This window comes from Eremomyces bilateralis (genome assembly GCF_010015585.1).
Source record: "Eremomyces bilateralis CBS 781.70 unplaced genomic scaffold P152scaffold_2, whole genome shotgun sequence".
Lineage (NCBI taxonomy): Eukaryota > Fungi > Ascomycota > Dothideomycetes > Eremomycetales > Eremomycetaceae > Eremomyces > Eremomyces bilateralis.
This window is the reverse complement of record NW_022985068.1, coordinates 406,690-434,570: the sequence shown is the minus strand read 5'-3', so window position 1 is coordinate 434,570 and position 27,881 is coordinate 406,690. Positions and strand designations below refer to the sequence as shown.

General features: G+C 52.0%; 11 protein-coding genes across 11 annotated transcripts; 4 read left to right on the top strand and 7 right to left on the bottom strand.

The window, feature by feature from the left end:
• The first annotated feature begins 2,311 nt into the window (after positions 1-2,311).
• Positions 2,312-3,148, top strand: P152DRAFT_454404 (uncharacterized protein). Its single transcript, XM_033678586.1, has 2 exons — positions 2,312-2,552; positions 2,700-3,148. The coding sequence occupies exons 1-2, from the start codon at positions 2,525-2,527 to the stop codon at positions 2,894-2,896; spliced, it is 225 nt and encodes a 74-aa protein (XP_033537791.1). The 5' UTR covers positions 2,312-2,524; the 3' UTR covers positions 2,897-3,148.
• A 500-nt stretch (positions 3,149-3,648) lies between these two features.
• Positions 3,649-5,470, bottom strand: P152DRAFT_112460 (uncharacterized protein). Its single transcript, XM_033673640.1, has 4 exons — positions 5,299-5,470; positions 5,218-5,246; positions 4,707-5,160; positions 3,649-4,660 (listed from the first exon to the last, which is right to left on the bottom strand). The coding sequence occupies exons 1-4, from the start codon at positions 5,373-5,375 to the stop codon at positions 3,658-3,660; spliced, it is 1,563 nt and encodes a 520-aa protein (XP_033537790.1). The 5' UTR covers positions 5,376-5,470; the 3' UTR covers positions 3,649-3,657.
• Positions 5,471-6,122: 652 nt separating this feature from the next.
• P152DRAFT_492168 (ARM repeat-containing protein) lies at positions 6,123-9,357 on the top strand (the record flags this gene model as incomplete). The annotated part of the gene is made up of 6 exons (XM_033682179.1): positions 6,123-6,190; positions 6,267-6,429; positions 6,483-6,650; positions 6,707-8,448; positions 8,495-8,574; positions 8,629-9,357. The coding sequence occupies 6 exons, from the start codon at positions 6,123-6,125 to the stop codon at positions 9,240-9,242; spliced, it is 2,835 nt and encodes a 944-aa protein (XP_033537789.1). The 3' UTR covers positions 9,243-9,357.
• Positions 9,358-10,441: 1,084 nt separating this feature from the next.
• Positions 10,442-10,987, bottom strand: P152DRAFT_470200 (uncharacterized protein; the record flags this gene model as incomplete). The annotated part of the gene is made up of 1 exon (XM_033680952.1): positions 10,442-10,987. One exon carries the CDS (start codon positions 10,985-10,987, stop codon positions 10,442-10,444), a length of 546 nt encoding a protein of 181 aa, XP_033537788.1.
• Positions 10,988-11,104: 117 nt separating this feature from the next.
• On the bottom strand, positions 11,105-11,521 carry P152DRAFT_445843 (uncharacterized protein; the record flags this gene model as incomplete). The annotated part of the gene is made up of 1 exon (XM_033677877.1): positions 11,105-11,521. The coding sequence occupies one exon, from the start codon at positions 11,519-11,521 to the stop codon at positions 11,105-11,107; it is 417 nt and encodes a 138-aa protein (XP_033537787.1).
• Positions 11,522-12,402: 881 nt separating this feature from the next.
• On the bottom strand, positions 12,403-13,458 carry P152DRAFT_454398 (uncharacterized protein). Its single transcript, XM_033678585.1, has one exon. The coding sequence runs from the start codon at positions 13,223-13,225 to the stop codon at positions 12,470-12,472; it is 756 nt and encodes a 251-aa protein (XP_033537786.1). The 5' UTR covers positions 13,226-13,458; the 3' UTR covers positions 12,403-12,469.
• Positions 13,459-14,138: 680 nt separating this feature from the next.
• Positions 14,139-15,455, top strand: P152DRAFT_470198 (transmembrane protein UsgS; the record flags this gene model as incomplete). The annotated part of the gene is made up of 5 exons (XM_033680951.1): positions 14,139-14,196; positions 14,254-14,360; positions 14,409-14,581; positions 14,654-15,044; positions 15,096-15,455. The coding sequence occupies 5 exons, from the start codon at positions 14,139-14,141 to the stop codon at positions 15,453-15,455; spliced, it is 1,089 nt and encodes a 362-aa protein (XP_033537785.1).
• Positions 15,456-16,531: 1,076 nt separating this feature from the next.
• P152DRAFT_478727 (estradiol 17-beta-dehydrogenase) lies at positions 16,532-17,874 on the top strand (the record flags this gene model as incomplete). The annotated part of the gene is made up of 1 exon (XM_033681676.1): positions 16,532-17,874. The coding sequence occupies exon 1, from the start codon at positions 16,777-16,779 to the stop codon at positions 17,872-17,874; it is 1,098 nt and encodes a 365-aa protein (XP_033537784.1). The 5' UTR covers positions 16,532-16,776.
• Positions 17,875-17,942: 68 nt separating this feature from the next.
• P152DRAFT_492160 (DNA mismatch repair protein MSH2) lies at positions 17,943-21,212 on the bottom strand (the record flags this gene model as incomplete). Its single annotated transcript, XM_033682178.1, has 6 exons — positions 17,943-19,240; positions 19,288-19,459; positions 19,509-19,769; positions 19,818-20,765; positions 20,818-20,994; positions 21,057-21,212. 6 exons carry the CDS (start codon positions 21,210-21,212, stop codon positions 18,198-18,200), a joined length of 2,757 nt encoding a protein of 918 aa, XP_033537783.1. The 3' UTR covers positions 17,943-18,197.
• Positions 21,213-21,445: 233 nt separating this feature from the next.
• P152DRAFT_454395 (uncharacterized protein) lies at positions 21,446-24,894 on the bottom strand. Its single transcript, XM_033678584.1, has one exon. The coding sequence runs from the start codon at positions 24,474-24,476 to the stop codon at positions 21,684-21,686; it is 2,793 nt and encodes a 930-aa protein (XP_033537782.1). The 5' UTR covers positions 24,477-24,894; the 3' UTR covers positions 21,446-21,683.
• Positions 24,895-25,875: 981 nt separating this feature from the next.
• P152DRAFT_470194 (glycoside hydrolase) lies at positions 25,876-26,924 on the bottom strand (the record flags this gene model as incomplete). The annotated part of the gene is made up of 3 exons (XM_033680950.1): positions 25,876-26,713; positions 26,761-26,778; positions 26,833-26,924. 3 exons carry the CDS (start codon positions 26,922-26,924, stop codon positions 25,876-25,878), a joined length of 948 nt encoding a protein of 315 aa, XP_033537781.1.
• Between the last annotated feature and the right edge of the window lie 957 nt (positions 26,925-27,881).

The window sequence follows — 27,881 nt, the reverse complement described above, 5'->3', positions numbered from 1 at the left end:
TCCACGCCGTGGCCTTCGCGCCAGACGGCAAGACGCTGGCGTCGGCATCGGGGGACGAGACGGTCAAGCTATGGGACGCCGGGTCGGGCGCGTTGCAGCAGACGCTCGATATTGGAAACATCGTCTACGCTCTCTCTTTCTCCGACAACGGTACCTCTCTCCAGACGGACCGTGGATTCTTGCCTATTTTATCACCTCTCTCTGGTGGTATAGGTATGACCAGTGTACAACATCCATCTTCTATCTTTGTCAATGACCACTGGGTGAGTAGCTATACAGAGCGGATCCTTTGGCTTCCTCCCGAGTATCGACCAAGCTATAGTGCTGTTTATGGGGGCATTATTGCTTTCGGATATGCATCTGGAAGAGTTATGATCATGGAACTTACTTTGTGATATTTCCTTAAGCTTTCTTTAACCTCCTCCCCGCCCACCTAACCTACCTCACAGATAGTGTCTTTTATATACTACATGAATAGCATGAGTGGCGACAGCCGATAAGTAATGTTTGATTAGAAATCAAAAGGCTTTAAAACCTGATTGGTGCTAGTTATTATTAAGAGTGTTTAAGAAATAGTGCCTCCCCCAACCCGTCTCCTTAGAACAAGGCACTCGTGGCTTGCATCTCATGCCAAAATCCACGGCTTTCGAGATGGTGACCAATCCGAATGCGGAGGAAGAGAGACGGTGGTACACGTCCTAGTGGACCGTCCGAATCTCAGAGAGCTACCACAACAGCTTCGGAAGAAAATAGGAGACGATTTCAACAGTATCACCGGAGTGCTTAGAGGGAGACCTTAGGACTAAGGAAGAACCAAGGGATGGGCAGTTGACAGCGAATCAGCGATATCCTAGACGCAGTGCTTGACTTTTTGCGGAAGCATCTAAGAAGTTCACATCAAGGGCTCTAAGGCGGCCTCAAATCAGGGGTCGTGGACATAGTGATCACCACTTCGTGCAAGAAGCAGTACAGTGTAAATTAGCTTAGGAAGGATAGGCCTGAGTACCATAGTGGTAGCCTGCATATCCCACGGGAGAGGTCAGGGTAAATGAATCAACAACAACAATAACGACTATACAGCGAAGCCTCGAAGGAAAATAAATGACCTTGAGAACTCCCCGTATTTCCCTGCACATTTGGAGGTGAGAGAGAGATTCATACGCCGGTCAGGCCTAATTACATACATTGGTGCCTTGTGGCCTTGTGCCCCCATTTTCTATCTTCGTTCTTCGCAATGATAACATCGAGAAGTGAGGAGTCAATATTAAAGATGTTCCCTACAGACTGTTCTTCAAGTTGACATTTACAGATATGCGTTATTATTTCAAAGTCGTAGGAAAGCAGATCGGCATCTCCATACTCTGGAGATCAAGATCGACTTGATCAGCGGTGGTGGCCCTGGCAGCTCCTGCTGCGCCTCAAGTCTCAATGGTTTATTTACCAATTCACAATTGCTATCCCAAGTCTATTAAGTCTATTATACCGACTTACCAAGAGAGCCTTCCTGGTTACTATGTACGCTCACCCATCACTGTCAATCAAACAGTAGCAGTCAGCACACTGCCCAAATGGCCAGTAATCATGGATCGCATCGTCTGTTCCTATCATCAGTACTGTCATTAGTTATGCACGGGCATGTTCTGTCGAAGCTGAACGGGTAATTTCCCCGGATAATACGGTGGGTCTGGCATGTTTTATACTTTCATTCGTTATCGACTGGCTCCCTCTGCCCCTGATGGGCAGCGATGGCGAATTGGCGATTGAGAGACTTCGGACTTGAGAAGTCGGTCCCTGGGGCCGCCCGCTACCCATGACCCAAGTGCCAAGTGCCGAGCAAGAGCCTATTCTTGGTTCCCCAGTTCTCCTGGACCAGATCACCAGTCCGACAATCGTTGATCTTGGTCCCTTGGACAGTTTGAGGATCAAAGATCTTCATTTGATATTTCATATACCTAGGTATTAATCAACCTCAATTATCCTTCATCTTCAAGGCCTCTTTAAACACTCCTTTCACTATCTACATTCATTGACTTAGCAATTGTCCTGTACGTAGTAAGACTGCATCCTCCTTTATTAACTACCTGCATAATCTTACCCCCTCACCCCACTCCACCCTCCCCTGTCCAAACTGTGTTCTGTTGGGGTTCCATGCAGGGAACGGGCACGTTTTGGCTTGCGTGCTTGAAGTTAGTGCCAGACCTGAGACGAAGCGAAGACGACGCGATCCGACAACGGCTAGGCTCAGGCACCCAAATCTTAGCACATTAGCCTCGCCTTCCCGATTCTAGCTTGGATTCATTACGCGATTTCCCCTTCCCGGTGCCGGCAGATCCTTGAAAGGGCTTGTCTTCCCCCCCCCTGCGAACCTGTGGTCTGCGCAAATCCTTCCTCCTTTTTCTCCGCGCTGAGTGAACGAGCACGACGACCTACGACGACGAGCAGACTTTATCTTCCTTTCAGTGCGCAATTAAGGGATCGGGAACGCAAAGACCGAACGCGAGGAAAGGAACGAACGGCTGCAAAGATGGGTCTCATGGGAAAGCTACAAGCAAGTATGTTCGACCCTGTGTTCCCGTATCGTACCTCGGACGAACCGCAACCATCCAATCCCTCGCTCATCAGTGTCGTGCAAGCCCGGTCCCTTCGCAACCGCGAGATAATTAAACATCGTATACTAACCAACCTGCCACGCCTCCCAGAACTCGAGCTCTACCGCCTCGAACAACGGTACACCCGCCGCTCCAAACGCACCACCTTCATCTCCGACGCGCGGTACGTGGACGGCGAATACATCTACGCGTCCACAGGCACCAACTCGCCGACCGCCTCGCCAATCACGAGCCCCAAGGAGACAAGAGATCGGTGGATCCCGACAATAAAGGAGGAGCGAAGATGAGGGGAGACGGGATGTAACGGCCGATTTGCGATTCTTTGGGAGAGTGATGATGCTGGGAGTAGCGACGATGAGGGGATTGCAATGGCAGGGAAGAACGGCGAGTGGGCCGGAGATACCCTCGAGACGAGTTGCATTGCATTGCATGATGCGCAGCGAGTTGAAGCGGTTGGCGATTTCACGATTCACATGGCTTTTTGGAGTACGGTCATCGGCGGGTGGGTTGCATTAGCGAATATATTGGATCGTGCGGACGTTAGAAGTCCGCGCTCATGGATTCTGATGAGGATATGTGTGCTGGAATATGTATGTCGTACGGTAGATAAGTAGAGGTTGGGGGGCAATCATCGACGATCTCGAATCCTTCGAACCGCTTTTTCGTTCCCGAGTTCCCTGGTGTGGCTCCGAGTGAACCGTCGCCGAGGTGGTGGTGGTGAGCGAGTCTTGGTATGAGGTATGGGCCACACGTTCTCCTTGACGGCCAGTGACGTGAGGCGGGGGCTCTGGTTCTTGAGCAACCGTGGACTAGCCGCCGCGAGCGAGGGAGATCCGTCTGCTATCACCGGACCCAAAGCCCCTCCGATGCAGGAATACGCCCGACGAAACCGCCTTGATATCCTTGACCCCTCCCGCTGCTGGCGACGGAGTTGTTCCGCCACCGTGACATACCGTTGTATCATCTCGTCGGGGCCCATGCCGCATCCTAGCATTGCATTTAGCTCCTGCTGCAAAGAAAATCCCGAATAGTAATGCGTGGGGGGGTCTCATTCACCGCTCCCGAGAAGCCCCGCCGTCGCCTCCTTCTCCAGCCCTAACTTCATCTCCAACCACGCGTAGAAGTTCGGCGACGAGCAGAACGCGGTGTACATCGCGTCCCGGGCGCGGTGGCGCTGCAGCGGCGCTTGCCCGCGAAAGGTGACCCCCGTGCCGTGCTTCCCGAGGCTCGCTAGGAACGCGGTAAGGGAGAAACTGGCATACTGAGGCGCATCGGGCCGTGTTGTCGAGGGGAACGCCGTGTCGGTCGTCGAGGCGGCCTGGGCCGTGCTCGCGAAGTATCGGTTGAAGGGCGCGAGGAATTGTGCGGTGAGTTGCCCGAAGTAGCGGCGCACGAAAGACCCGACATCCTCGTTCGCAGAGCTGTGCGAGGACGAAAGCGTCCCGCGAAGGAGCGACTCGACGGTCCCGGCGAACTCACGGTCCGTCTTGATGTATCGTTTGGACGTGTTCTGGGCATCCATACCGCTGGGGAAGTCCATCGTATGGTGGTCCTTCCGCTTCTGAGAGTTTTGCGATTTGATCCGCACCGATTTGTCGGACGGTCCAAGCGAGATGACGTGTGGCCGCGTGATATTCAGCTCCTCCGCAAGGCCTAGAATGCGTTGGAGCATGAACGGGTTCGTGATGCCGATCAAGAACTGGCGTGGAAGCCCGCGACTCGCGCCGGTGCCACTGAATTCGGACTGCATCGTCATATACGGCCTGCAGATGGCAGCGTACGGGATGGGCTTCACCAAGTCGACAAGAGCCGACACCATCTCGCTGCACAGTTGAGGACTTCGGGAGAAGACAATAATACTCTCACAGAGGATGAGCCGCTCGAACAGGACGAAGAGCTCTGATATCGACGGAAAGTGAGGCAACAACTTCTCCCAGTCTCCGACGGGCTCATAGGCGTGGATAAGTCGTTGTGATTCCATGAAGGCGCTGGAGGAAGATAGGAGTTGCGCGCTACGCAGCCCTTGAAGCGGAAACGCAGCGTGTGGAGCGCTGTGGCTGTCAGATGAGAATCTGCAATAGAGGATAATATACTAACATCTCGAAAGGCAAAACAGATCCCATGAAGGGCAAGCTGTGGCTCCCAACCGAAGGGGTTGGCCAGCTCGCGATGTGTAAGAACGCCTGCTCCAACACGTTCGGGTTGCTAAAGTCAGTTTCCGACGTCATTCTCTGCAGAACATGCATGAACAACGCAGGAAATGGTTGATTTGAGATGATACACATCGTCCGTTGATTGAAACTCCGCTTGATTGTGGTATCGAACTCCTGTCGGAAGATACAGTTACCGTGGAGGAGAGTCGCGCTCCCGTAAGGGGCGTTGGGAGACTCAAGCCTGACATTAGGACTGTTGTTCCGAATGGTGAATTGGAAGCCGAGATCCTCCGTGACGTCTGCGTCATGTCGTTCTGGGAAGCTGTTGAAGCATATCGCGGAGAGGTCGGATTGGGAGAACGGCGTATTGGGGGGATATACGAGCTCGATCTCAGGCCCTGGGTGCTTTTAGCGAAGTGCTCGTACTTTGAAACTAACATCAAGACATGAGATACCCAAATCAACGTTAAAGTTGCACACAATACTAGAATTCGCTGATCAGCGACAGTGACTGAGGTCCAGGACTGGGAGCATACAAAGCAACTATCCAATGCCTGAAAGAAGACTTCTTCTCATCGGGACCGGGATGCAGAAATGCTATAGGGTTCTCCATAATGAGGCTTCTATTAGGGCTGTACACTTTTCAAGAATGGCGTTGAGTGTGAAGGTTTATGTCCGCTCATCTCTTGATCTCTTCACATCGATCGTCGATACCCACGCTACTAATCAAGGGCAACGATGGGGTTATTGCAGGAGCTACCTGTAGAGACGCTCATCTCCGGTCAAAGTTTCAATGCTTAGTAGTCAAGTGTGCTTTCCTGCAGGACTGGATATCAAGGAAGCGTTCCTGTTTGAAGCTGATCCGATAACTATTCCATCTACGCCGTCATGATGAAATGTAAGTGCTCTGGTGGTTGACAGCTCACAGCAGCACAGCGGGAGTTGACAGCCCCGCCACAGTGGCGCCTGGCCTTGTGCTCTTAAATGACTGAATGAATGAATGTGACGCGTTGTCTGGTACGTAGCGCATTTGAGCCCCCCACGCGACAGAGCTCCAGTCGGCACAGGGACATGTGAATCCAGGATTCCTGGTTGGGTTGGAATCACCTCCATTCTGTGTTGGATGTGGTGTTCGTCATTCTTGAAGTTTACACCGTTGGGTGTCACGGGATTCTGGTTTGATCACACCGTCTTACAAGTGACAACAGCCTCAATCTTCGGACTTTCAAGTGCCGAACGAGGGGAATTTCCATCAAGCCCACCAAAGACGTCATGGCCATGAGATAACGGCTATGCTTCATCAAGGGTTTCAAACCTCAACTTTCCCCGGCCGATAGGAACCCATTGGTTAGTTTGAGCCATGGATCCAAGCATCCAGAAGGCCTTGAACGACAAGATATACGACAAGCGGAAGAGCGGTGCCCTTGAGTAAGTGGCGCAAAATCCACCGGACTACCGTTTTGAACATATGACTCTCGAGCCAGCTGACAGAGCTCCCCAACAGACTCGAAAGTGTGGTACGCGAGGCGCTCGCTGCAGAAGAGCACGACAAGATCCAGAAGATCGTCCATCAGCTATGCCATGAGTATGCATATGCTGTCCACCAGCCGCATGCCCGGAATGGAGGTCTCATCGGACTTGCTGCGGCTTCGATTGCTCTCGGACCGGTTTGGCTTCACGATTCATACAATGCGCAGACCACTTCTAACGCCATATACAGGAAGTTGCGCGGTATTTGGAAGAGATCGTTCCCCCGGTTTTAGCCTGCTTCACCGACCAAGATGCCCGAGTCCGATACTACGCTTGTGAGAGCATGTACAACATTGCCAAGGTCGCAAAGGGCGAAATACTGGTCTACTTCAACGACGTTTTTGACGCGCTGTGCAAGGTAAAGAGGACTTCGAAAGCTGGGTTATGTCGAGCCGCGAGGCTAACGGGTTCTAGCTGGCCGCAGACACCGAGTTGTCGGTCAAGAATGGGGCCGAACTCCTGGACCGTCTTGTGAAAGATATCGTGTCAGAATCAGCTTCATCCTACGTCTCCATGCTTCGTGAGACTGTCGAGTCAGACAATGAAGGTAGGGAAGATGATGCGGCCCATGTCGACTTCCCCACGGCTTTCTCCCTCTCCAAATTCATACCCCTCCTGGAGGAAAGAATCAACGTCTTGAACCCTTTCACACGGACGTTTCTGGTCAACTGGATAACTCTTCTCGATTCAATACCGGATCTCGAGTTGGTCACTTTCCTACCGTCATTCTTGCCTGGTTTATTCAAGTTTCTGAGCGATCCGAACAAGGATGTACATACCACCACACAGGTTTGCCTCGACCGTTTCCTTGCGGAGATCAAGAAGATATCTCGGATCAAACGAGGAATCGCAGAGAGCCGCAAGGGTCGTGGAAATGGCAAACGGTCCCTCATGAGCAGTAAGAGTGGAGTCTCAAGCATGGCAAGTGATCCAATCAGTCCAGCGGGAGAAGACATTCAGGAGGACATCCTGAGTGGTGATGAGGAAGGATCATATACCGCAAATGATGAGAAATCCGTCAGCACCGAAAGCGATTGGATACCTGGTCAGGACATACACGTCGATCATGCTAAAATCCTCGACATCTTGGTCACCTTTCTCAGCGAGTCATCCTCGGAGGAGCTCCAAATCACCAGTCTTCGATGGATCGACACCTTCTTCGACATTTGTCCGGAGGATATTTTACCATTCGTTCCACGGCTCTTATCTCAGGTTTTACCTGCCATGGCTCATGACGTGGAGCAAGTCCGCCAAGCAGCGAACCGGGTCAACACCTCCTTGACCGAATATATTTTGTCACTACCGGATGACGCTCCGCGAACGCAGACGCATTCTGCTCCAATGGCGCCGTCTAGTATACCGACCCCTTCAACTGGATCATCGAAGGAGGCAGTCGGGGTGGAGCGCAGAGAATCAGGCCTATCCAAATTTTCGAGAAGCACTGGCAAAGAGTCTCAGGATAAACCATCAGCGGAGCCTCCCCAACCATCAGTTCAATACGAAAACGAAGATCAGCCACGGCTATCATCTGTCGGCCTCGACTACGAGGCCGCTGTCAATTCGTTGACGCTGCAGTTCTTAAATGAGCAAGAAGCGACACGTGTCGCGGCGCTCCAGTGGCTGATCATGCTGCATAGAAAGTCGCCCAGAAAGATTTTAGCCATCAACGACGGGATATTCCCTGCTCTCCTAAAGACACTTTCCGATCCATCCGACTCCGTCGTCACTCGGGATTTGCTTCTCCTATCCCAGATATCCAAGGGAAGCGATGACTCCTACTTTACCTCCTTCATGGTCAACCTCCTCAAACTCTTTGCAACCGACCGCAGATTGCTAGAGACGAGAGGCAATTTGATTATTCGACAGCTATGTCTGAGCCTCAGTCCCGAGCGGATATACCGCACCATGGCTGATTGCCTGGAGAAAGATGAGGATATCGAATTCGCCAGCATCATGATTCAAAACCTTAACAACAATTTGATCACAGCCCCTGAATTGGCAGACCTGAGGAGACGACTGCGCAATCTAGATTCTCGCGAGGGACAACACTTCTTTGTCGCGTTGTTTCGATCATGGTGTCATAACTCCGTCGCAACCTTTTCTTTGTGCTTGTTGGGTCAAGCGTACGAACAAGCATACAATCTATTACAGATTTTGTAAGTGACGTTATATATGTAACAGGAAGCCGCTGAACATGATTAGTGCCGAACTGGAGATGACTGTCAATCTCCTCATTCAGATTGACAAACTCGTGCAGCTGCTGGAGTCTCCGGTTTTTACATGTAAGATCTGATGTGCGAATCGGTGAGCGCAGTTCTTACAATTCTTCTACCTAGACCTCCGTTTGCAACTCCTCGAACCTGAGCGCTACCCCCACCTCTATAAATGTCTCTACGGCCTCCTCATGCTCCTCCCCCAATCCTCGGCTTTCTACGCTCTCAAAAACCGCCTCAATAGCGTCAGCGCCATCGGCTACCTTCACATAGCCCCCAGAACGTACGTATCTCACAACCACCACTCCCGTCAAAAGAGCAACACCGACTCAGTGGTCACCCTCAGCGCCCCACCCACGCCTGCCACCTCCAACTTCGACCGCCCCAACCGTCTCAAGACCCGCGACGACCCCGTCCGCTGGATGGACCTCCTCGAGAAATTCAAGGCAACCCAGGAGCGCGGCCGCAAGGCGCAGCGGATGCAGGGGTTGGAAGACGACGGTCTCGCGCAGGGGTCGCAGCCGCTGCACGACCGGGAGCGGAGGCCGCTGGCCGACGCGCAGGCGAAAGGAGCGGCAGTGAGACCCGATTCGGCGGCGAGTATCTCCCGGCCGCCGGTGCTGGCGCCGTCGCAGCCGTATCAGCAGCCGGCGCCGCATTCGAGGGCGAAGTCGAGTCTAAGTCATCTTGGGCGGTTTGCGGGAGGTGTTGGAGGACGGAAATCGAAAAAGACATGATGTGTCGGAATGCGATAGTGTTCTGCTCATATCAGCCTTACGATGCCACTAGCTCAGCAATCCCAAGCTTTTCCAGCCAGCTCATTTCTTCCACATTATGATTGGTTTATTCACCCTTCTCTAACTGTCGCCTTATTTTGCCTTTCTTTTGCCAATATGCTGCAAGGTCGCGGCTACTGTGCCGATTTCTAGCGGAGACCAAGGTAATGTTTCCTGGCAGCCTTGTTGCAAGACGCACCAAACGAACGCTCTGACAATTTGTTGATGTCGTTTTCATCCCCCGCGTACATAACAACGCTATTCAGTATATGGCAGGCGAATATGAACCGGGGTCCAAATACCTTTGGATGTACGTTCCTGTCGATTCATTTAATTACCCTGACCTCTCCCGTGGGATATGCAGGCTACCACTACTCAGGCCTATCCTTCCTAATCTAATATATACTGTACCACTTCATGGACCATATACAGTCGCGAGCAGAATCGGTTTCCGGTTTTACACTTTGATTTGTTCTCGGCACTGTCCTCCTAACAAGAGATCTCATACGTTGTCAGCGCAATGCAGAAATAGCATTGTAAATTTGGAATTAATCCCGCTTCCAAAATTATGTTACATAATCCACTATTTCAACTGAACCGTTGGGCGTTTCTGCCTTAAACCCATCCAAATCGGGTGATTTATTCTTCACAGTACAGCATGTTACTTAGGAAACTACATCAGTAATAGAACAGTCATATTTCTATTCTATACATCTTTTCTACGCATCCTCCCTTTCAGGCGCGTGTACAACGAGTCATTTTTGCTCTTCAAGCTGTTGCTGGCTTGCTCAGGCATAGCCTCACTACCATGCAGAGTACTAGCACCTACACCATCAGTGGGTATCTCTCTAAGCTCCTCTATATCATTGTCAACTGATGTCCTGCTTGGTCTTAGTCTTTCCTCCTCTGCCTCTTGTTGCATAGCTGCAAAGTGATCTAGACACGCAATAGTTTGTCGGGTGCTGAGAACCGAGCTCCAGCTTATAGCCGTTGGATGCTCTCTGGTAGAGCTCGGACGCCTCCTTATATCGCCTGCACCTGTGTAAAAGATAGGCAAGGTAGTAGACGGAAGTTAGTGTCTCTCGATGATCCATTCCAAGCTCCTTCTCCTTCCCTTCTAGCGCTCGCCGCTCCAGCTTCTCTGCCTCCGAGTACTTCCCCTAACCTTGTAGCACCAACGCCAGGACGGTAGCCCTTATTAGTGTCATCTGGTCTTCCTGCCCATATGCCCTTTCGCTAGTACTCAGCGCCTTTACTGCCATGCCGTGTGCTATCTTATACCTCCCTATCATCCACATATACCACGCAGAATTTATAAGAATCTGAGCCCAGTCCTTCAAGGACTCGTCGGTCGCCGGCTCTTTGTCGTATAGGGATTCGATATGCGGAAGTAACTGCTGGCACCTCCCCCAGTTCTCGAATTGCCCTGTTGGAAACTCCTGTGCCATTAGCCCTATAAACCTTTGCTTCCATCTCTCCGCATCACTAAACGACGACAGCCAGACCTGGGTACAGAACTGCACTAGAGCATGCATCTCATACATGTCGAGCTCGGCAGTCGCTGCTATAAGCGAATATGCCCGTAAGGTATCAAAGTCTTCTTCGAAGGCGGCGTCAGCCTCGCCTTCGCCGTTTAATTCTGCCCTGTTCCTCCTACGCCTTTGAAGTATCGACTCTGGAATTCCTTGCGGGTTGAAGAAGCTCATAATCGATAGTAAGTCTGCAGCAGAACGCCTTCCTTTACGAATACGCTCAAACGATATCTGCCATGTCGATACCACCGAGTTAGATGCACTATCGCCCCTGCGGATATCGCCAACATCCTAATTTAGGAGATTTTCTCTCTTATTATTATTTCTTCGAAATTCGTCGAGGTACTTAGGGATCGTCATTCGAGCTCGCCGGTTAATGTATGCAGCGGCCTGGGTGATTGCAAGAGGGATGCAGTCGAGAGCACGCAGTAGATCAATTGCGTCGTCGGTCAACGCGTCCTGCAGTAGTTTGTTCCGGAGGAGTTGTCGGCCTTGGCTCTCGTCCATTGCCTGTACCTCCTTGATATTCTTGTAGCCTCCTGCCAGTCCGGCTGCTGCATCCTTGTTCCTAGAAGTGATCAGGATCGATCCGTTCCGGCTTTGCGGGAGGTAAGCTGCCAGTGATACTGGCGGGCTTTCGGGCGGCTTATCTTGCTCGTCCTTTCGCGACGAGAAGGTCTCGACGTCGTCGACGTTATCGAGGATCATCGTCCATTGGCCGTTTGTCTCCTCGCACAGCCAGTCGTAGACCAGCCGTAAAATATCGGCCTTCGGATTCTCTCGCCCCGGAAGCTCTAGCCTGTCTGCAATATCTCTGTACGCTTCTTCGAATCGGGCCTTGGTGCTAGCGTATACCCAGAAGACTGACGTTTGCGGCGATGTATCGCGGATATCGTGGCAGTATCGGATAGCTATTTGCGACTTCCTAGCTCCTATTAGCGTGGACTTGCTGTCGCTGCGGCGAAAAAGGGAACCGCGTGGGTGGATGCCTGGGTCCCCCAGGCGGGCCGATGGGTGGCTGTCAACATTGGGTGTGCCGCAGCTGCCATTATACTCGTTGATGTATGTCTTCCCAGTCTTACATAAAAATCCTTAACTAAATCTAGAGAGAGTTGAAAGCAAAGCAAGCTCTAGGGCTCGGATCGTAGGTCGATCGGAACAACATATCAATAGGAGGGTCATGAATACCATAATATCCGTCATAATAGCATGGAAATGGCGGCGCTAAACTACAAACGGAAATTCGGTAGCACGCAGTTTTCGGAGTGTGGACCTCTAGTGGACCAGGGAATTCGTCCAGTCTGCTTGCTGAAACTTTGTCTCGATTCTCTTTAATTATGACAGTCTAGCCTAGGAACAAACATAACCAATAGCTAATACCTTCCATTATATCAAAGACAAAGAGTTGACTGACTTGGACGACATGCTTAACTATGCCTTGAGGAACTCAAGGTTTATGCCGCCCTTTTTCCCCATGGTACCAAAATTCACGTGACATTGCACGTGATTTTCATGTGACTTGACACGTGACGCGATTTTCTTTGTGCCACGATCTTCTTTGTGCCTGGATCTTTCTTTGCGCCTAATATAGCTAACCAAACTAATACCTGAATATACATTACATCCGCGCAGGTTCGCTGCTTTCCTTTCCGAACACTAGTTCTGCGTTGTGAACCTTTCCCCCTCGGATGACCAGTCCCAAGATTCCGCGTCCTGGATGGTCGTCTCGCTCAGCCGTCCTAACCGTGCCTCCGCCGCCACCATGTTATCGGGCACCCGATTGCCTACGAAGTCCCGTTCTCGCGCCCGGGACAGGAGCATGATACCATCCGGCGACGGGCAGCGCGACAGCTGCACGTACAAGCTGTACGGATCGCATTGGCTGGCCACCGCCTTGCCGTCGATGTTGGTCACCTGCGTCCCCCGCAACTCCAGCGCCACGGGGTTTAGCGTCTTGCCTTGTACTTTGTAGTCCGTACAGGCGAATGCGGCTGTACATGGCAATCCTCGCCGGCTGACGTCCTGATTTTGCCATGGCCGCTTCTTCTGGCACTCGATTTTGGCGCTGATCGGCGTAAGGAGGATGGTGCCAGCCGGCATGCCAACGAAATGGAAGTCTCGTGTCGTCCCGGACGCCAGCAGGATCCCCGCCGGAGGGCCGAAGTGAAGGATGGTGTCGGCGTCGATGCGATGGCCCGGGTATGCCTCGTCGAGAACGACGTCCAACGCCGCGTAGCTGGCGCCGTTGACTAGCTTCAGGCCTTGGTGGGTATTGTGATTGACGACGATGGGCATCCCAGGCACGAACATGAAGATGGCTGGGACCGGAACGGCGCTATCGTCCCCGTAACTGAACATCATGAATGCTTCCTCCTCCGTCGGCTGGCCGTCTTTCCACTTGTGTTCGGACATGAAAATCCGGAGTAGGCCTTGCCGTTGCCTGTGAAACGACAGCGTAGCCTCGACATTCAAGTTCCACCGGTTCCGGTTCAGCGGCGTGACGACGGTGATACCTGAATCTATCGATCCAGAACTGTGATATACAAATCAAATTCAATGCTCTCCCTCAGTCTAGATACCCTATTGATCCTGGACCCTGTTGAATATGTTGAATACTGATCTTCTATGATTCACGACAACACAGCCTTCTAAATCCTATTGTAATTTGTAGGAACAATAGGAAGGAGAAGGTCTGTTGGAACTGAAGATCCTATGTCGTGATTCAGGGTCCTTTGTGGCAAGACCAACAGGCCGTGTATATATCGAGATGAGTCTGTTTCGTCTCATCTCGTCTTCTCCTGCGTTACGCAGCTCTTCTACAGATATTGGACAGTAATTCTGAGACCAATGAGCGACAGCTAGTATTACTCTTAGTCTTATACTTTTCCTTGAATCATGTGAAGTTCTATCCCACTATGCTAGACATTGAGCCTCTGCAGACATTTTAATCTCAACAATCCTCTATTCCAACCAATGAACCGTAAACCTTTCGTGATGCTTCTGTGAATAATTCGAGTGCCGTTTTGGGATTCACAATCGCCAACTCGAGCTTCGTTCCTCAAGGCTCTGTTAGGGCGAACCGCTTGGCGGTTCGCGTCTACGCTTGTTGATAAGTTATTGCTTTGTATCAGTTGAATCACTTGAGTGGAACCAGATATTGCGCTAGCCTCATTGGGTTAGCTAGACCCCCCACCAATGATGACGACCATTGGGGTTCATATGGATCCAATTATGAACCTCTTACAAATATCTAGTTATATTTCTGGCTTCGGATGCAAACATCATAAGAGCAACAGGAGGTTGCTACTCTGACGGCAAGATGTCGATGTCGAACTTTGACATCAATGCGATCTTACGCGGTGCGCAGCTAACTCTCGTTGGTGGTACGGACAATCACCTTGTTGCATTCGTTGAGCTACAGCTGACTTGAAGGGTTCCAGCACATCGAGCACTCCAAAATCCAGCTCTATTTACCTCCGACCATTACAGGCAAGCAGTATTGGCGGTAGTCTCGGGCCTTGCTATCCGTATCATCATCTCAATCCCGGTAAGCTCAATCGTAAATCCGTGTAGTCATATGCTAATCGCGAGGCAGGTTGTAGTGGTAAAAGTCCTGATATGGATGCTTGGACTATTTATGAATCTAGACGCGGCGGACTGGGACAACGAGCTGATTGAAGGACTGAGCTTTATTGAGAACTCGGTCCTTCAAGTACCGTTCTTCCTGATGTCATTCATGCGCTTTGTGAGTCCAACATTGGACCGAATGTAAGCGAAGCTGCATTTCCCGACCCTTAAAAAGGAGATAGTTGGGTCAACGATTCACTAACTCGTCTTAAGGTTTATGGAATCCCTGGATTGGGTTGATCGAACGTATATCGCCAAGCACAAGTCCGATGACCCAACCAAACTGCGGGCCATGTACTACGAGAATCTGAAATTGTATTCTCGTCACGGTTCAGGGGAGAAGAAGTCACCGATGGATGCGGCTTTGGCGTTCTTAATTCGGTACGGGAGACGAGCAGCGATATCATTAGCGGTATACGCCCTGTCCTTTTTGCCTCTTGTTGGGCGATTCGTCCTTCCGGCTGCGAGTTTCTACACGTTCAATAAGTCAGTCGGCACTCCGCCGGCTTTGGTGATTTTTGGAAGTGGACTCTTCCTTCCCAGACGCTACCTAGTTGTCTTCTTACAAACCTACTTCTCCTCCCGCAGTCTCATGCGAGAACTGGTAAGTTTCATAGATTCTATCAAGTGAGCCACGTGGCTAATGTTTCAATAGCTTGATCCATACTTCTCAAGGGTACCCTACACTAAGGCTCAAAAGAAGGAATGGTTCCATGACCGCGCCGGCGTTCTCTTCGGCTTCGCTTTGGCATTCTATGCCATGCTGAAGATTCCGCTGCTCGGTGTCCTTGTCTACGGCATTGCTGAAGCGAGCACTGCATATCTCATCACAAAGATCACCGACCCGCCTCCTTCGCCATCGGCTGCCCGGGATTATGCGCAAAGTCAGGTGAAGTGGACGAACAAGCACGAGTTCTTATCCCTGCCGATCCACAGACTGGATGAACTGAACGCGCAGTTAAAGCCCACGGCAAAGAAGTTCATCGACGAATTCCCTGGGAAGAGATTCACATGAAACAAAATAGGGCTAGGAATATAAAGAAACCTGTGGCGAAAGCTAGAGCAAGACGGAACTGAGGTTTCCCCATTTCCTAGTGTTGCGCCTCTTTCACCGACATCGAGATGCGAGGTTCTGCTTGTCTGTTCGTCAAGGTCATCCTTGCGAATATGTGCGGCTCTGATGAATATACTACCCGTACGAATGTCTCCTCTTAAGATACGAGGCTCAGGTGAAGTCACATATGAGTCCAAGGACGCGCGCTGTAAGTTGCGTGACATTGAGCTACCTGGCGACCACTGATCGGAACTATCACAAGAGAACATATACTATGCAGGTCTCTTCGACAAGGGAGGGATTCCTGGACCATTAGGAACAATATGTGTTGGACTATTCCACCTAGATGTCCGCAGTACCCAATCCATCTGTTAGCTGACACCTTCGCCTAAGTGTCTCTTAGCTCAGGAGATTGTATAAGAACCCGGGAGGTGCCGGTTCCTTAAGGCCCATTTTTGTTCTTCCATAACCAGCGACTCAGTTCATGTCTCTTTAAGGTGTTTAAAAAGTCAAGCCCTAGAAGGCATAGCACCGTCAGATTAAACACGACAGGACAACCTACTCTAAATCCTTACCGTACGGACCCGTAGTCACCAATCCCATGTGGATCCACAAACGTTTGCACACTCCACGTTGTCTCACGCAAGTCATTCTAGGTTTCTTCGCCCGTTACTCGCAAAATGAGCTCACAACGTCGGTCTGGGTCATAGTACTGCACCACATTCCCGCTGATGATCATCTCCGGCCCATTTATTCAGCGTTAGAGCCGTAAAGGAGAATATGTAGAACTGATGAATTTGGAGAATCGGGTCCTGTAGTGATTACTAAGGGAGGTATATTATTATTCCGCGGGTGCGTTCCGGCACCTGTAGCCGCATGTGCTACCGGAATGCGGGCCGAGCCGATATTTCCGCTTCCGCAATCTCTACACCAGACATCTCGACCTCCGTGAATCACATCCATCATGCAATATCTGATGAACTTCGAGAAATCTTCAATAACGTGCACATATCCGGAGTACATCAATGATATTTGCTAGTCGCCAACATCGTTGGAACAGAAAGAGCCTGGGGACTGTGACCAATTTATATCGCGCCACCATCTCTACCGTCCATTCGGGTTGTTAACAATTCCTCTTCTGGCTTGCAGCTTGCCTTGCTTACTTTTTCTACGCCGCCGCGTTCCGTGCTCGAAAGCCATTCATACCCATATTTATACGTTTCCTCTTGCAATCGAGACTCTTGCTTGTCAATCAACTACTTCGGTTGAGGTGAAAACCAAGATGACGTCGCTCCAAAGGCTCACATTGAAGTTGGTGGGAGGCATTATCGGCCTTGCATTTGAGCCAGCCATCACCGGCTCGACTCTGGCTGCAATGAGGTTCCTACCTGAGAATGTACAGCGTCAATTCCTAGAACTAGACTTCATTCCTTCTTGGATCCAGGATGACAAAGTGAAACTTGGATTATGGATCCTCCTTGCACTAGGCTTTGGGAAGCGCCTAAACCGCGCGCTTAATACACTGGCGACCAACAATTGGCGCATCTCCGCCCAGGAAGGATGGAAATGGGATGAGGAGATTGCAGTGGTTACCGGCGGTAGCAACGGTATTGGTAAACAGATTGTCCTTGGGCTTGTCAAAAGAGGCGTCCGTGTCGCCATTCTTGACGTACAAGAACTCCCCGAGGATCTGAAGGAGAACCCCTCCGTCTCCTACTTCAAATGCGACGTCACCTCCGCCTCCGACACTAACGAGGCTATCGAATCCGTCCGCAAAACCCTCGGCGACCCCTCCATCCTCGTCAACAATGCCGGCATCGGCGGCTCGTACCCCATCCTCCACACGCCCGACGACTACCTCCATAAAATCATGGGCATCAACCTCCTGGCACATTGGACCACCACGAAAGCCTGCCTCCCGAGTATGATCGCGCAGAACAAGGGGCACATCGTCACGATCGCGAGCATGGCATCGTACCTCGCGCTACCGGCCGGTATCCCCTACTCCGCCAGCAAGGCGGGCGCGCTCGCCTTCCACGAGGGGCTGACGTGCGAAATCAAGCACGTCTATAAGGCGCCGGGGATCGTCACGACGGTTGCCCATCCGAGCTGGGTGCGGACCGATATGACGGCCAAGGACGCGAAGCAGATTGAGAAGGGGGGGAAGATGATGACGCCGGAATACGTTGGGGGTCGCATTGTGGAGCAGATTTTCAGTCGGAAGGGCGCGCAGTTGATCCTGCCGGATAATTTATGGGCGGCGTCGGGGATTCGGTGGTGGCCGAATTGGTTGCAGGAAATTGCTCGAGACGCGATCGGACGGCCGGTTGGACGGGCCATTAATAGAGGGCGGAAGAAGTCGGATGGTTCCCGGTCTTGAGTGTGCATTTTCAGCCTATCTCATGTCGAGACTTGGATTCAGATGGTCCTCCATTGAAATTATCTATTGCGTGTTTGATATTACTGTATTTGTTTAACAATACCATTCTTGCACGGCGATACAGTGCATCTATCGCTTCAACATGGCCCACGATTATATCCTGGCTTGGACCTGTATGACAACATTAAAAGTCCTTGGTAGTTAGGGCAAGAGGGCTGAAGAATTATTTTATTTAGATTTTCCCGGAGGTGATTCTGGAATCTTATCCTTACCAATCCCGACAACGCCGAAGTCATGCCCTCAATACCGTATTATTTCGTCCCTCATAGAACTTGAACATTCTGGAAGAACGGATTCTCCAACAGCTCCTTATTCGAATTCACCAAGGATCTCATCCTCTCCACCTGCTCCTGTTCACTCAACTCCCCTCCCTCGACTTCTTGCTTCCACTGCTTCAGCAATTCCTTCAACATCCTCGTCCCTGTTTCCACATCTTCCTTCGACGCCTGCTTCGTCAGTTTCTCATGCTTCCCGGAGAAGTCCTCCAACTCATCCGCCTTCCTCTTCGCCATGTTGATGACTTTCGTCGGGAAACGTACCAACTCCGCGACGTGGATCCCAAACGACTGGTCGCAGACGCCAGGCTCCACTTTGTAGAGCAACGTGACCTCTCGCTTCGACTGTGAGCCGTCGTCGTCGTCGGAGATGTGCGCAACGACGTGCAGGTTCTGGACCTGCGGGTACGAGTCGACCAGGGCGGTCAGCTCATGGAAATGGGTCGCGAACAACGCGAACGCCCCGATTTCGCGAACGATGTGCTCGGAGATGGCCCACGCGAGGCCGAACCCGTCGTACGTGCTCGTCCCACGGCCCAGCTCGTCGATGATGACGAGCGACTCTTTCGTCGCGGTCTTCAGGATGTTCGCCGTCTCTAACATCTCCGCCATGAAGGTCGACACGCCTTTGAGTTGCGAGTCGCTAGCGCCGACGCGGGCGAGGATGCAGTCAAATATGGTGAGTTCGGCTTCGGAGCAGGGGACGAAGCAGCCGACTTGAGCCATCAGCGCGATCACGCCGATTTGTCGGATATACGTGGATTTGCCGCCCATGTTTGGGCCCGTGATGATGAGGAATTCGGATTTGCTGCGCTCGAGGGTGACATCGTTGGTGATGAATTGGACGTCGTCTTGCATCTCCATGCAGGGATGTCGGGCTTCCTTGAGAATGGTATTGCCCGTGCCACGGGCATGCATCTTGGGTCGGGTGTATGGTGTAGGGGCGTGAACGGAAACATGGGCTAGGCTGACGATGACATCAAGATGGGCGATGACGCCTGCTAATTTTTCTATGACCGGACAATATGATGCTGGGATTATTTAGAAGGGAAGGGTTTAAAGGGGTACAACGACTTACCAGCAACACCAACCACCTCGTTTACGAGGCCACTTTGAGTTCTGTTGTAGGTCTCAGAAAGCCGGTCAAACTCTCGTCGATATGCCTGGAGGGTGGAGGTGGTGAAATAAACACCGTTCTTCTGTGTAGAGCATTCTTGGTATTGCCTCTTGCCGCGGATGCAACTTGATTCCTATCAAGAAGTTAGAACTGTATTGTCCACATGCAGGAGAAACACGTACCGCTCGAGTGACACGTAGGCACCAGCCGTGTACACGGTGATTCTCAAGGAATAGCTTCTTATCCATGTCTAGGTCAAGATCCTGAGCGATTTTCCTCTGCTCCACTCCCATCTCGTACTTGAGCTTGTCTAGTCTTTTCCGAATGGTCCTGAGGCTGTCATCAAATTCTGGTTTGATGATGAACTCATGGTTGTCGAGCGCTTCGAGGTCCACGGTTGTTTCGACCATCTCCTGTAGCTTCGCCAGGCTGTTGGAGTACTCCTGTATAGCTGTTAGTATAGAACGGTAAACGGAGATCGAATTTCCTACTCGAAGCTTGGTCGTGTACTCCTTTTCCAAAGCATCTTGATACCTCTCATCCATCACGGCATCCAGCAGCCCCAGAAATCCTGGCAGCCGTATGGAGACCTGATACGTCCTTACCACATCCTCCAAGTTCGCCGCTTTCCGCTGAAACTTCTTCGCGAGCCGATACAAATCCGGAATGCTCCTGAGATGCTCCTCCTGCATTGTCTGCCGTAGCGCTGTATCCTCCACGAACGCCTCCACCAGCTGCTGTCTCCGCTCAATTTCCTCGACATTCATTAGTGGCTGCTTTAACCACTGTGCGAGCAACCGACTCCCGATTGGTGTCTTGCAATGATTCAGGAGTCCATACAGGCTCATCGTCTTCGCGCCGTCTCTAGGGCCAGGCATCAGGTTTAGCGCTCGAACCGCCGACGCGTCGAGCTTCATGTACTGCGACAGATCGTGCTGGTACAGCTGATATTGCCCGAAATTCGATGAATCCGACATGATCCCCAGATACCTCAACAGCGCCGCCGCGCTCCCCATCGCGAGCTTCAGATCCATCTGCGGCAACACCCCGGCGGCCCGTTCTTCCCTCAACAACCTCGATAAATCCTGCTCAATATCTCTCGTGGCAAAATCTGACGACGCCCGCTCCGCCAACGCGCACCCGCAGTTGTCGACGATCGCGCGGATCTTCGCCAGATCCACATTCTTGCCGGCCGCATCCGCCTGTACGAGGCATTCGCGCGCGCCGAGCTGGATGAGCAGCGACTCGAGGTTGGAGTAGAGGTCGTTGTCGAGGAACTCGCAGACGCCGAGCTCGCGCACGCTGGCGTCGGCGAAGCAAACTCCTACGTGGCGGGCTTCGGCGGCGCGGGCGGTGATTTTGACGGCGAGGATGATGGGGGCAGAGTCGATTTGGCCGCCGAGATCGTCTTCGATGTCTTGGAGATTACCTGGGGAAGCCTGAAGTTTCGGTCAGTACGAAGGTAGATGTAGGGCTGGTTGGAGAACATACTCGCTTCGTGATCTTCCAATTCATTCGTCCGCCGGAACTCTCCCATACTTCCACCCGTTTGCCGAGCCGAAACAGCGCTTCGCGAAGAAAGTTTCGGAACACCGTCACGGAGAGCGTGACGGAGTCAAGACCTGGCTCGCGGCCAAGTTGTCGGATGACCGAAGTGGTTCGGTAGACCTGGCAGGCGCCTAATTAGACCAATTTTGCCTCATTCAACTGCCAGGAAAAACTACACATACCGTCCGCGCAATGAGCTGAGCATCCTCCCCATGTGCCGTGTAGAACTCGCCCCGGTCGAATATTCGGACGGTGTCCCCGTTGGTGGTGGGCAGGTTCCGGAAGAATCTAATAAAGCCGACCTCGTCGTCCACCTTCAAATCCGGACGTGACCCCATACTTCCTGGCTTGTCTGGTATATTTTGGGGAGAATTGGGTTTTGGTGTGATATGCCGGGCCGTGGATGGAAGTGAATCTGAAGGTTGTTCTGACGACGCGAAACACTTTACGCGGACGCGTCTGCACGTGATTGACAGGGGAACGCGAGTTGCAATTGACGTCACGCATCGCAATCATAATAGGACGCGGTCACTAGGGAGTCAAAATGTAGACGCAATGGAGACATCTATTGTCTGAATTCTGCTCGTCGAAGGTTTCTCAATTTCCTCGATGTTATGTAAGGCTGTCAAAAATAGGTAAGAGTTACCTTTCGCTCATGTAAAATGCGCTACCATAAATGGTAACCATTTCCATGCTCGACGCGACAATCGAACTCGAATCGCCAAACCAAAAAGGCGCCGTCAATGTCCTAAAACATCATGTCCATGACCGTGAATCATTTCTTAATCTCCCAACCTCCGTCTTCCTTCTCATTTCAATTCCCCGCCGCCGCTACCTCCTGCATAACCTGCAGCTCGCAGATCCACGTCTGCCAACAGGTCGCTGGATCCGCCCTCATCTTCCGAGAAATACCCGCCGGAATCCTCTATCTCCACCTCGTGGGAATCTATCAGCGCGGGCCACAGATCCAGGCCGTGCTTGGCGGAGACGCTCGAGGTGTCTCGGCCTTCGTCGGAGTCGGAGACGTCGGAGTCGGTGGATGGGAGTGATAGAAACGTGGGTGGGGGGAGGATGGAAACGGGGAGGTTGCGGAGGCGGGAGGAGATGATCTGGTTAGGATTGGCGGCGGGAGAGGGCCTTCCTTGGTGGGGTTCGCATAATCCTTTGCGCTCGTGGCTTGGCCGTTGCGATAACGCATCGGCGATCTTCGATTGGTAGAGCCGCGAGTGATGGCGATGGGAGTGGTGGTTCTGCTCCCGGGGTCCGTGAACGGTCTGTATGCTGCGGACATCGATGGCAAAGTGGTCGCTCGGCTGGACGCCACCGATCCCGGAGGCTTCGAAGTCGACGCCGCGGGGTCGCTCGTCGTTGGACGATAGGTAGCTTTGGAGAAATCCTGGGGAGAATCTGAGGTCATCGGACGAGGGTTCCAGAGGGGGTTTGTCTGAATTCCCGCCGATTTCAGATGTTGGGACGTAGTTCAAGGGACGATCGGACAGGTCGGTGTCGCCGCGGGAGTCGTAAGAGAATATGCGTTCGCGCTTGAGGCCGATGGGCTTTCGAGCTTGGAGGTCATCTGCTTGGGGCTGCGACAGGATTTGGTGGGAGAGAGGAGTGTGGTCGCCGCTCAAGTCGGTGAAGAACGGCGCTTTATTGTAGAATATGATCGGACCGTCTTCTCGATGTCGTCGGCGGTTGGCGTTATCGACGCCAGAGCTGGTAAGGCCGGAAGAGTTTCCAGTTGCTTGACCATGTTGAGGCGAGGACCAGGGTGAGAACTCGTCTGAGTCCTCCTCATCGTCTTCCGAGCTTTCCCTCCGGAAGAAGAGTGGTTGATAGGCGTATTTATAATTCGACTTCGAGTCGGGGGTAGATTGCATTCCGTTCGAGCCACGGCAGGATTGACCACTTGTACCAACGCTAACCTTCGCCCGCTTTCGAGGGGGCCCTGCATTATCATCTTCGCCCCCGAGCTCGTCCTTCTCTTCCAGCGACGCATCGCTGCTGGTGCGAGTGACGTCGCGGCCACCTCTCCAGCGCGCTTTGCATCCATCGTGCGACAACTCCAACTTCTGGCTGTATTCCGATATCGCGTTCTTCACAAAGTCGGTGGTCACACTGATCGTGTGCAGCTGCGCCATGTTGGTTAAGATGTTCAGGTAAACCCACCCGTGGTCATCTGTTCGCGGTTCGCTCGAATCGGAGCCTGCCGGCAAGAATCCCAGATGTCGGATATACTCGATGTTCTCTCGCGGGTCCTGCGCACGATGTGGATCAAGATCCAGCGGACGTGTCGGTCGCTGATCGGGGCCGTTGTCGCTGGTCATCTCCACGTCACTCGTAGATCCATCTTCCAACTTCCCTGGTTGATCTGCCTTGGCTATATCCAGTGAATCCTTTGGCATGATGCGCGCTTCACGCATATCCTCATCCTTATCCCGCCGACCCATGTCTTCAATCAACTTTTTATCCGCCCGCGCAGCGGATTGTGCAATCTCTTCCTGCTGCTCGGGATGCTCGTGCGCGCCCACGGGACCTTTACCGGCGAAGATCTGTTCCAGTCGACGAACAACAAGCTTCCTTCGAGCCTTTTCTGACAGAGTCGCGGATGGTTGTGGACGTAACCCTGTAGGTATATCCTTAGGGTAGGATTGGATGTCTTGCTGCTGACGGGAGGATAGGGCTCTCCAAGATGTACTTTGATTACTGTTCATCGACGAAGAGTGTGTGGAGATCTGCTTGGAAAGGTTCTGGATTGATGGGTTCTGGCCTGACATGAACATCGATGCGTATGCCGAATCGGAATTTCTAGAGGGATTTTTGATGAATAAACTCCGCTTGGGTTCCACAGTGCCTATCCCATTACTTGTAGCTCCAGTGCCAGTTACCGCATCCATCGGCCTCTGATGGTCAGCAGTTGTCGCAAACTGCCGAAGGATACCCTCCAATTCGGTTTTCCGCTCCCGATTCAGACCATGAACCCGAATCTCGAAGAGTTTCTGATCGTTCAAATGGCCATCATGAACCTTCTCGTACTTCCTCAACCTCCGCCGAAGCCGCTTATTCTTGATCGTCAGATCATCAATGATGCTCCGGAAATCCTCTGACGAACTCTCTTGTTGCGGCGGAGGTTCCGGGTGGCAGGGAAGGGCGTTGAGAGGCTGAAAGAAAGGGGGACAGCCCTCGGAAGGAGTCGCTTTAGAAGACGAAGGATTTCGGAGGAAGAACGGCGGCTCGTTGTCCATCAAGGAATTCCATCTTTGAACGTTGTTGTTCGACAACTCAAACCATCGTTCCGCATTGCTGCTTTTGCTGGAGATGTTCTTGTGGATAGAGGGTTTGGTTGGCACGGATATATGGCTTGCGGAAGTCGAAGATGTGCCAGACGGATCCGCAAGGATGCTCTGCTGCGACAGTTGCATTCCTGGCGTCTTATGCCATAGCAAAACAGGCCGATAATCAGGAGGTCGTCGAGGATGCAGTTCCGGTCGTTCGACATCGATAGGGTCCGTTCGAAGCCGGTGCGTCATCTCCACTTTGCTACGTCGGACGGTGGAGATTGGATTTGGTGATCCAGCGCTACGCTGGACACATTGGGTCATTCAGTCCTTAACTCATAACGGCCCGAAACAGTGTTCAGCGCACTGGCCGATAGTTCTGTTGCCGAGTGTATTCGAATCGCCGTTGAGCGAACGTTTGAATAAGCCGAGTCTTGTGTTTGGTGTCCTGGCTCAATATATCGAACCACACGGGCAAGCGGGCGCCGAGTTACGGAGTTTCGGGATGCGCAAGCCGTAGGGTAGTGTGCCAAACTGGTGAAACTGCCAATAATGCTGTAGTCAGATCGTCAAATAACAGAGAGACAGCGAGGGCTCGCATATCTCACCACATCGCAGATATCGCGGTCCGCGGTGTTTCGTTCACACGCTCAGCTACAGCCTACAGGGCGACAGATTTCCGATCTTCAGTGATGCGTCCGATCGCAAGGTTGCACTAATTCCTGTAATTAGTGCCCGCATGATCCGGCCAGGGCTGCTACGGTGCCATCTCCTTGTTCCCACCCGCGGCGAAGAATTGGACCGTTCTAGAATTTGGCTCCGGAGACCGGAACAAAGGTTTATTGGCGCGTTTCTCCTGCGTCTGTAACGTCTCACCAGCACCACCACCGTCTGTCAGGTGTCAACCACTTCAGCATCACACGAGACTGATTCTTTGATGGCTCAACTGCAAGAAATAGCTGCAATATGTTATATGGTATATGTGTAGCGATGTTGAGATGATGTTTCCAGTGGCTGGACAGTCTAACGGGCTGTTGTTAGCGAGGTGCCAGGATGGTGATGAAGACGAAGAAGTGCTTGCAGGTTCCCCCCCACAGTCAGGGTCCAACGAACAAGGCACTGATCACCACTGACTTCCACATTATCCTATACGCACACTCCTTCGAGAATGGACGGTCGCCGATCGCTATATGCTTCGGATAACTTCATTTTGTTAGATTCACAATGTTGCAAACTATCGAGTAATAATTATACATTTGCTCAGCAACCTCCCCGCTAAAATGCAGGATCATGGAAGCCCCTGGACAATAAAGCAGCTCGATCGCCGATGCTCTCCGAGGACTCCGATAGTCCGACTACCTAGTTACACTTCTTAGAATCTCGATGATGTGCACTACGGACACCACCCCATTCGCGGTTAAACGCGCGGTTATTCGATTGGACAAGCACGCGGAACATCCGGACTGTTGTCTGTATTGGCGCAGGCGGCCGAGCATAATCGATCTATGATGGAGGGCTTGGGAAGCATGTTTTCACTTTCAGGGTCTGATAATTCCTTATTATCGTCGATGACCAATAGAAGTGCGACCTCTGTGCCAACTTGACTGGCGAGGGCTTGCGTCCACACATGTTTGATTTCAAGCTAGGTAGGTAATTCCGTAACAGAGTTTGACGAGACAGAATTTCGGAAGGAGTAATGGTCTTATGTTCACATGCCGCGCCATCATCCTCCGACCTTGTAGATGCGATTAGTTATGTTTGCATAGAAGCTGAGCTCGCCCTCCATCGCTTTCATGTACTCCGCATCCTTCGCCGGATCCCCCGTCGGACTGATGATTCTCGGCTCCTTTGCCTCTAGCTCTGGCGCCGGGCCTTTGGGAAGATACACTGCCGGGCCGGGAATGGGATACTCAGTCTTGTTCTGGTATATGTCAAAGATCAGCCCCGGATCGGTCGGTTGGTATGTGCCGGGGAATGTGACGCCCGTCGGCGTGGCGGTTCCATTCCCAGTGATCCCGACGTGGTAGCAAGACGGATAGAACTGCGGTGCCACGATGCCGAAACTCTTATAATTACTGTGCTCGGTCGCGAAATGCAGCGCGAGCAGCTCGTGGCGGACCACGTAGTTCCCCGGCTTGATATCCCACGGAATCGTGACGTTCCACACGCCGTTCGCCTGGATCATCTTGTCGGTCGCCCAGTTCGGCTTCACCGCCCAGGGAACATCGTCTATTTCCCCGAACTGCTCGTCCGCATACAACGCCTCTTCATCAATTTTGAAGAACTGCAGTTTATTCACATCGACGGCGGCGATGTCGCCCTCGTAAGGCGCCATGTAGGTGGTGATCGGACCGCGGTGGCTCGGGAGCCATTCGGTCCAGCGGAACTCGATTTGGCTGCCGGCCCGCGCTTCGGCCTTGTCGCCGGGTGGGGTGGGCTTGCTGTTGCACGCGAGGCCGGGCGCGTTGGGGTCGGTGATTGCGGCGGTTCCGTCGACGTTGGCGCGGCTGGCGTCGAAACCGAATACTATCCGCTTTGCGCCCAATTCACCGTCCATATGCCTGTATGTGGTGAGAATAGAAACATTGGAGCCGTGGGGGCTAGTTACGGGTTGAAACCGGGATATCTGGTTCTATTAGTATGTCGGAGAACCGTGCGTATGAGTTTAAGGGTGACTGACATGGCTCCATCAACATTCACGCTCCTCACAAATCCATGCGCTGCAACCGATGTGATGAAAGTAAGGGCGAAGGCCCCCGTGGTCGCCTTCATTTTGCCAAATGATGGAAACAGAAAATGCAGATCTTGACGTAGAGACTGGAAAGGAAATGCATCTTATGGAAAGTTTTCGATATAGCCTTCATGGGAAAGCAATCGAGCATCCGGTGTGGGGAAGGGTCCAGGTAATATAGAATATAGACCGATCATATCGAGCAGATATAGAGGATCTAGGGCTTGCTTATACAGGAAGCTTTTTCATTACTGGCTACTCTGTTGAACGAGAAATAGGTTGCAATGTTTAAATATGCCACGGTCCTCGTCTTTCCGTTCCAGGTTGCAGAATAACAGTGCATATCTGTGGACGAATGACCTGAGTCGCTAGCAAAAATTTCGGCAGCGGCTGCCAAAACTCTTGAAGAAGGTGAAATGACTGATTACCATGTTATTAATGAAAATAGTGACTCGAAAATTTCAAATGTAAATAATTCAATGACTCCTGGGAGAATGGAAGAAGCACTGGTTGATCGACGCAGCCTGCCGTCTGAGTATGATGGGAGGTAGTTCAACGAACACCGACCATACCGATATCCGTTCTCTCCAATTTGTGCCATGGTTAATATTGACAGCTGGCCTACTTGACCAGTAGGATTCTGCGAGCCTTTTAAGGCACTCGATGCAGCGAGTGTTCCCTCAACTTGGCTATGCCATCGTCCTGACGCTTCTCTCAAACGGATATGTTTACCGAACAAAGACATGCTCAGTCGATGGAGGCATTAACTTTCTTAGCTAGTCGGCATTGGGCAGGGGCAATATTAACGTCGTGCCACAGTTACACGCAGCGCTGCACTCTCTGGGTTGATGAAATATCAAAGATCATGGAGAAGGCGGTGGTAGTCGATCTAAATAACTACCAAATAATCATCAGGGCCCAGGGTAAGGAAATTTTGGCGTGACGGATCTCTACTATGTACTATGTATGCAACACAAGCGTCGATCATTTCTTGTTCC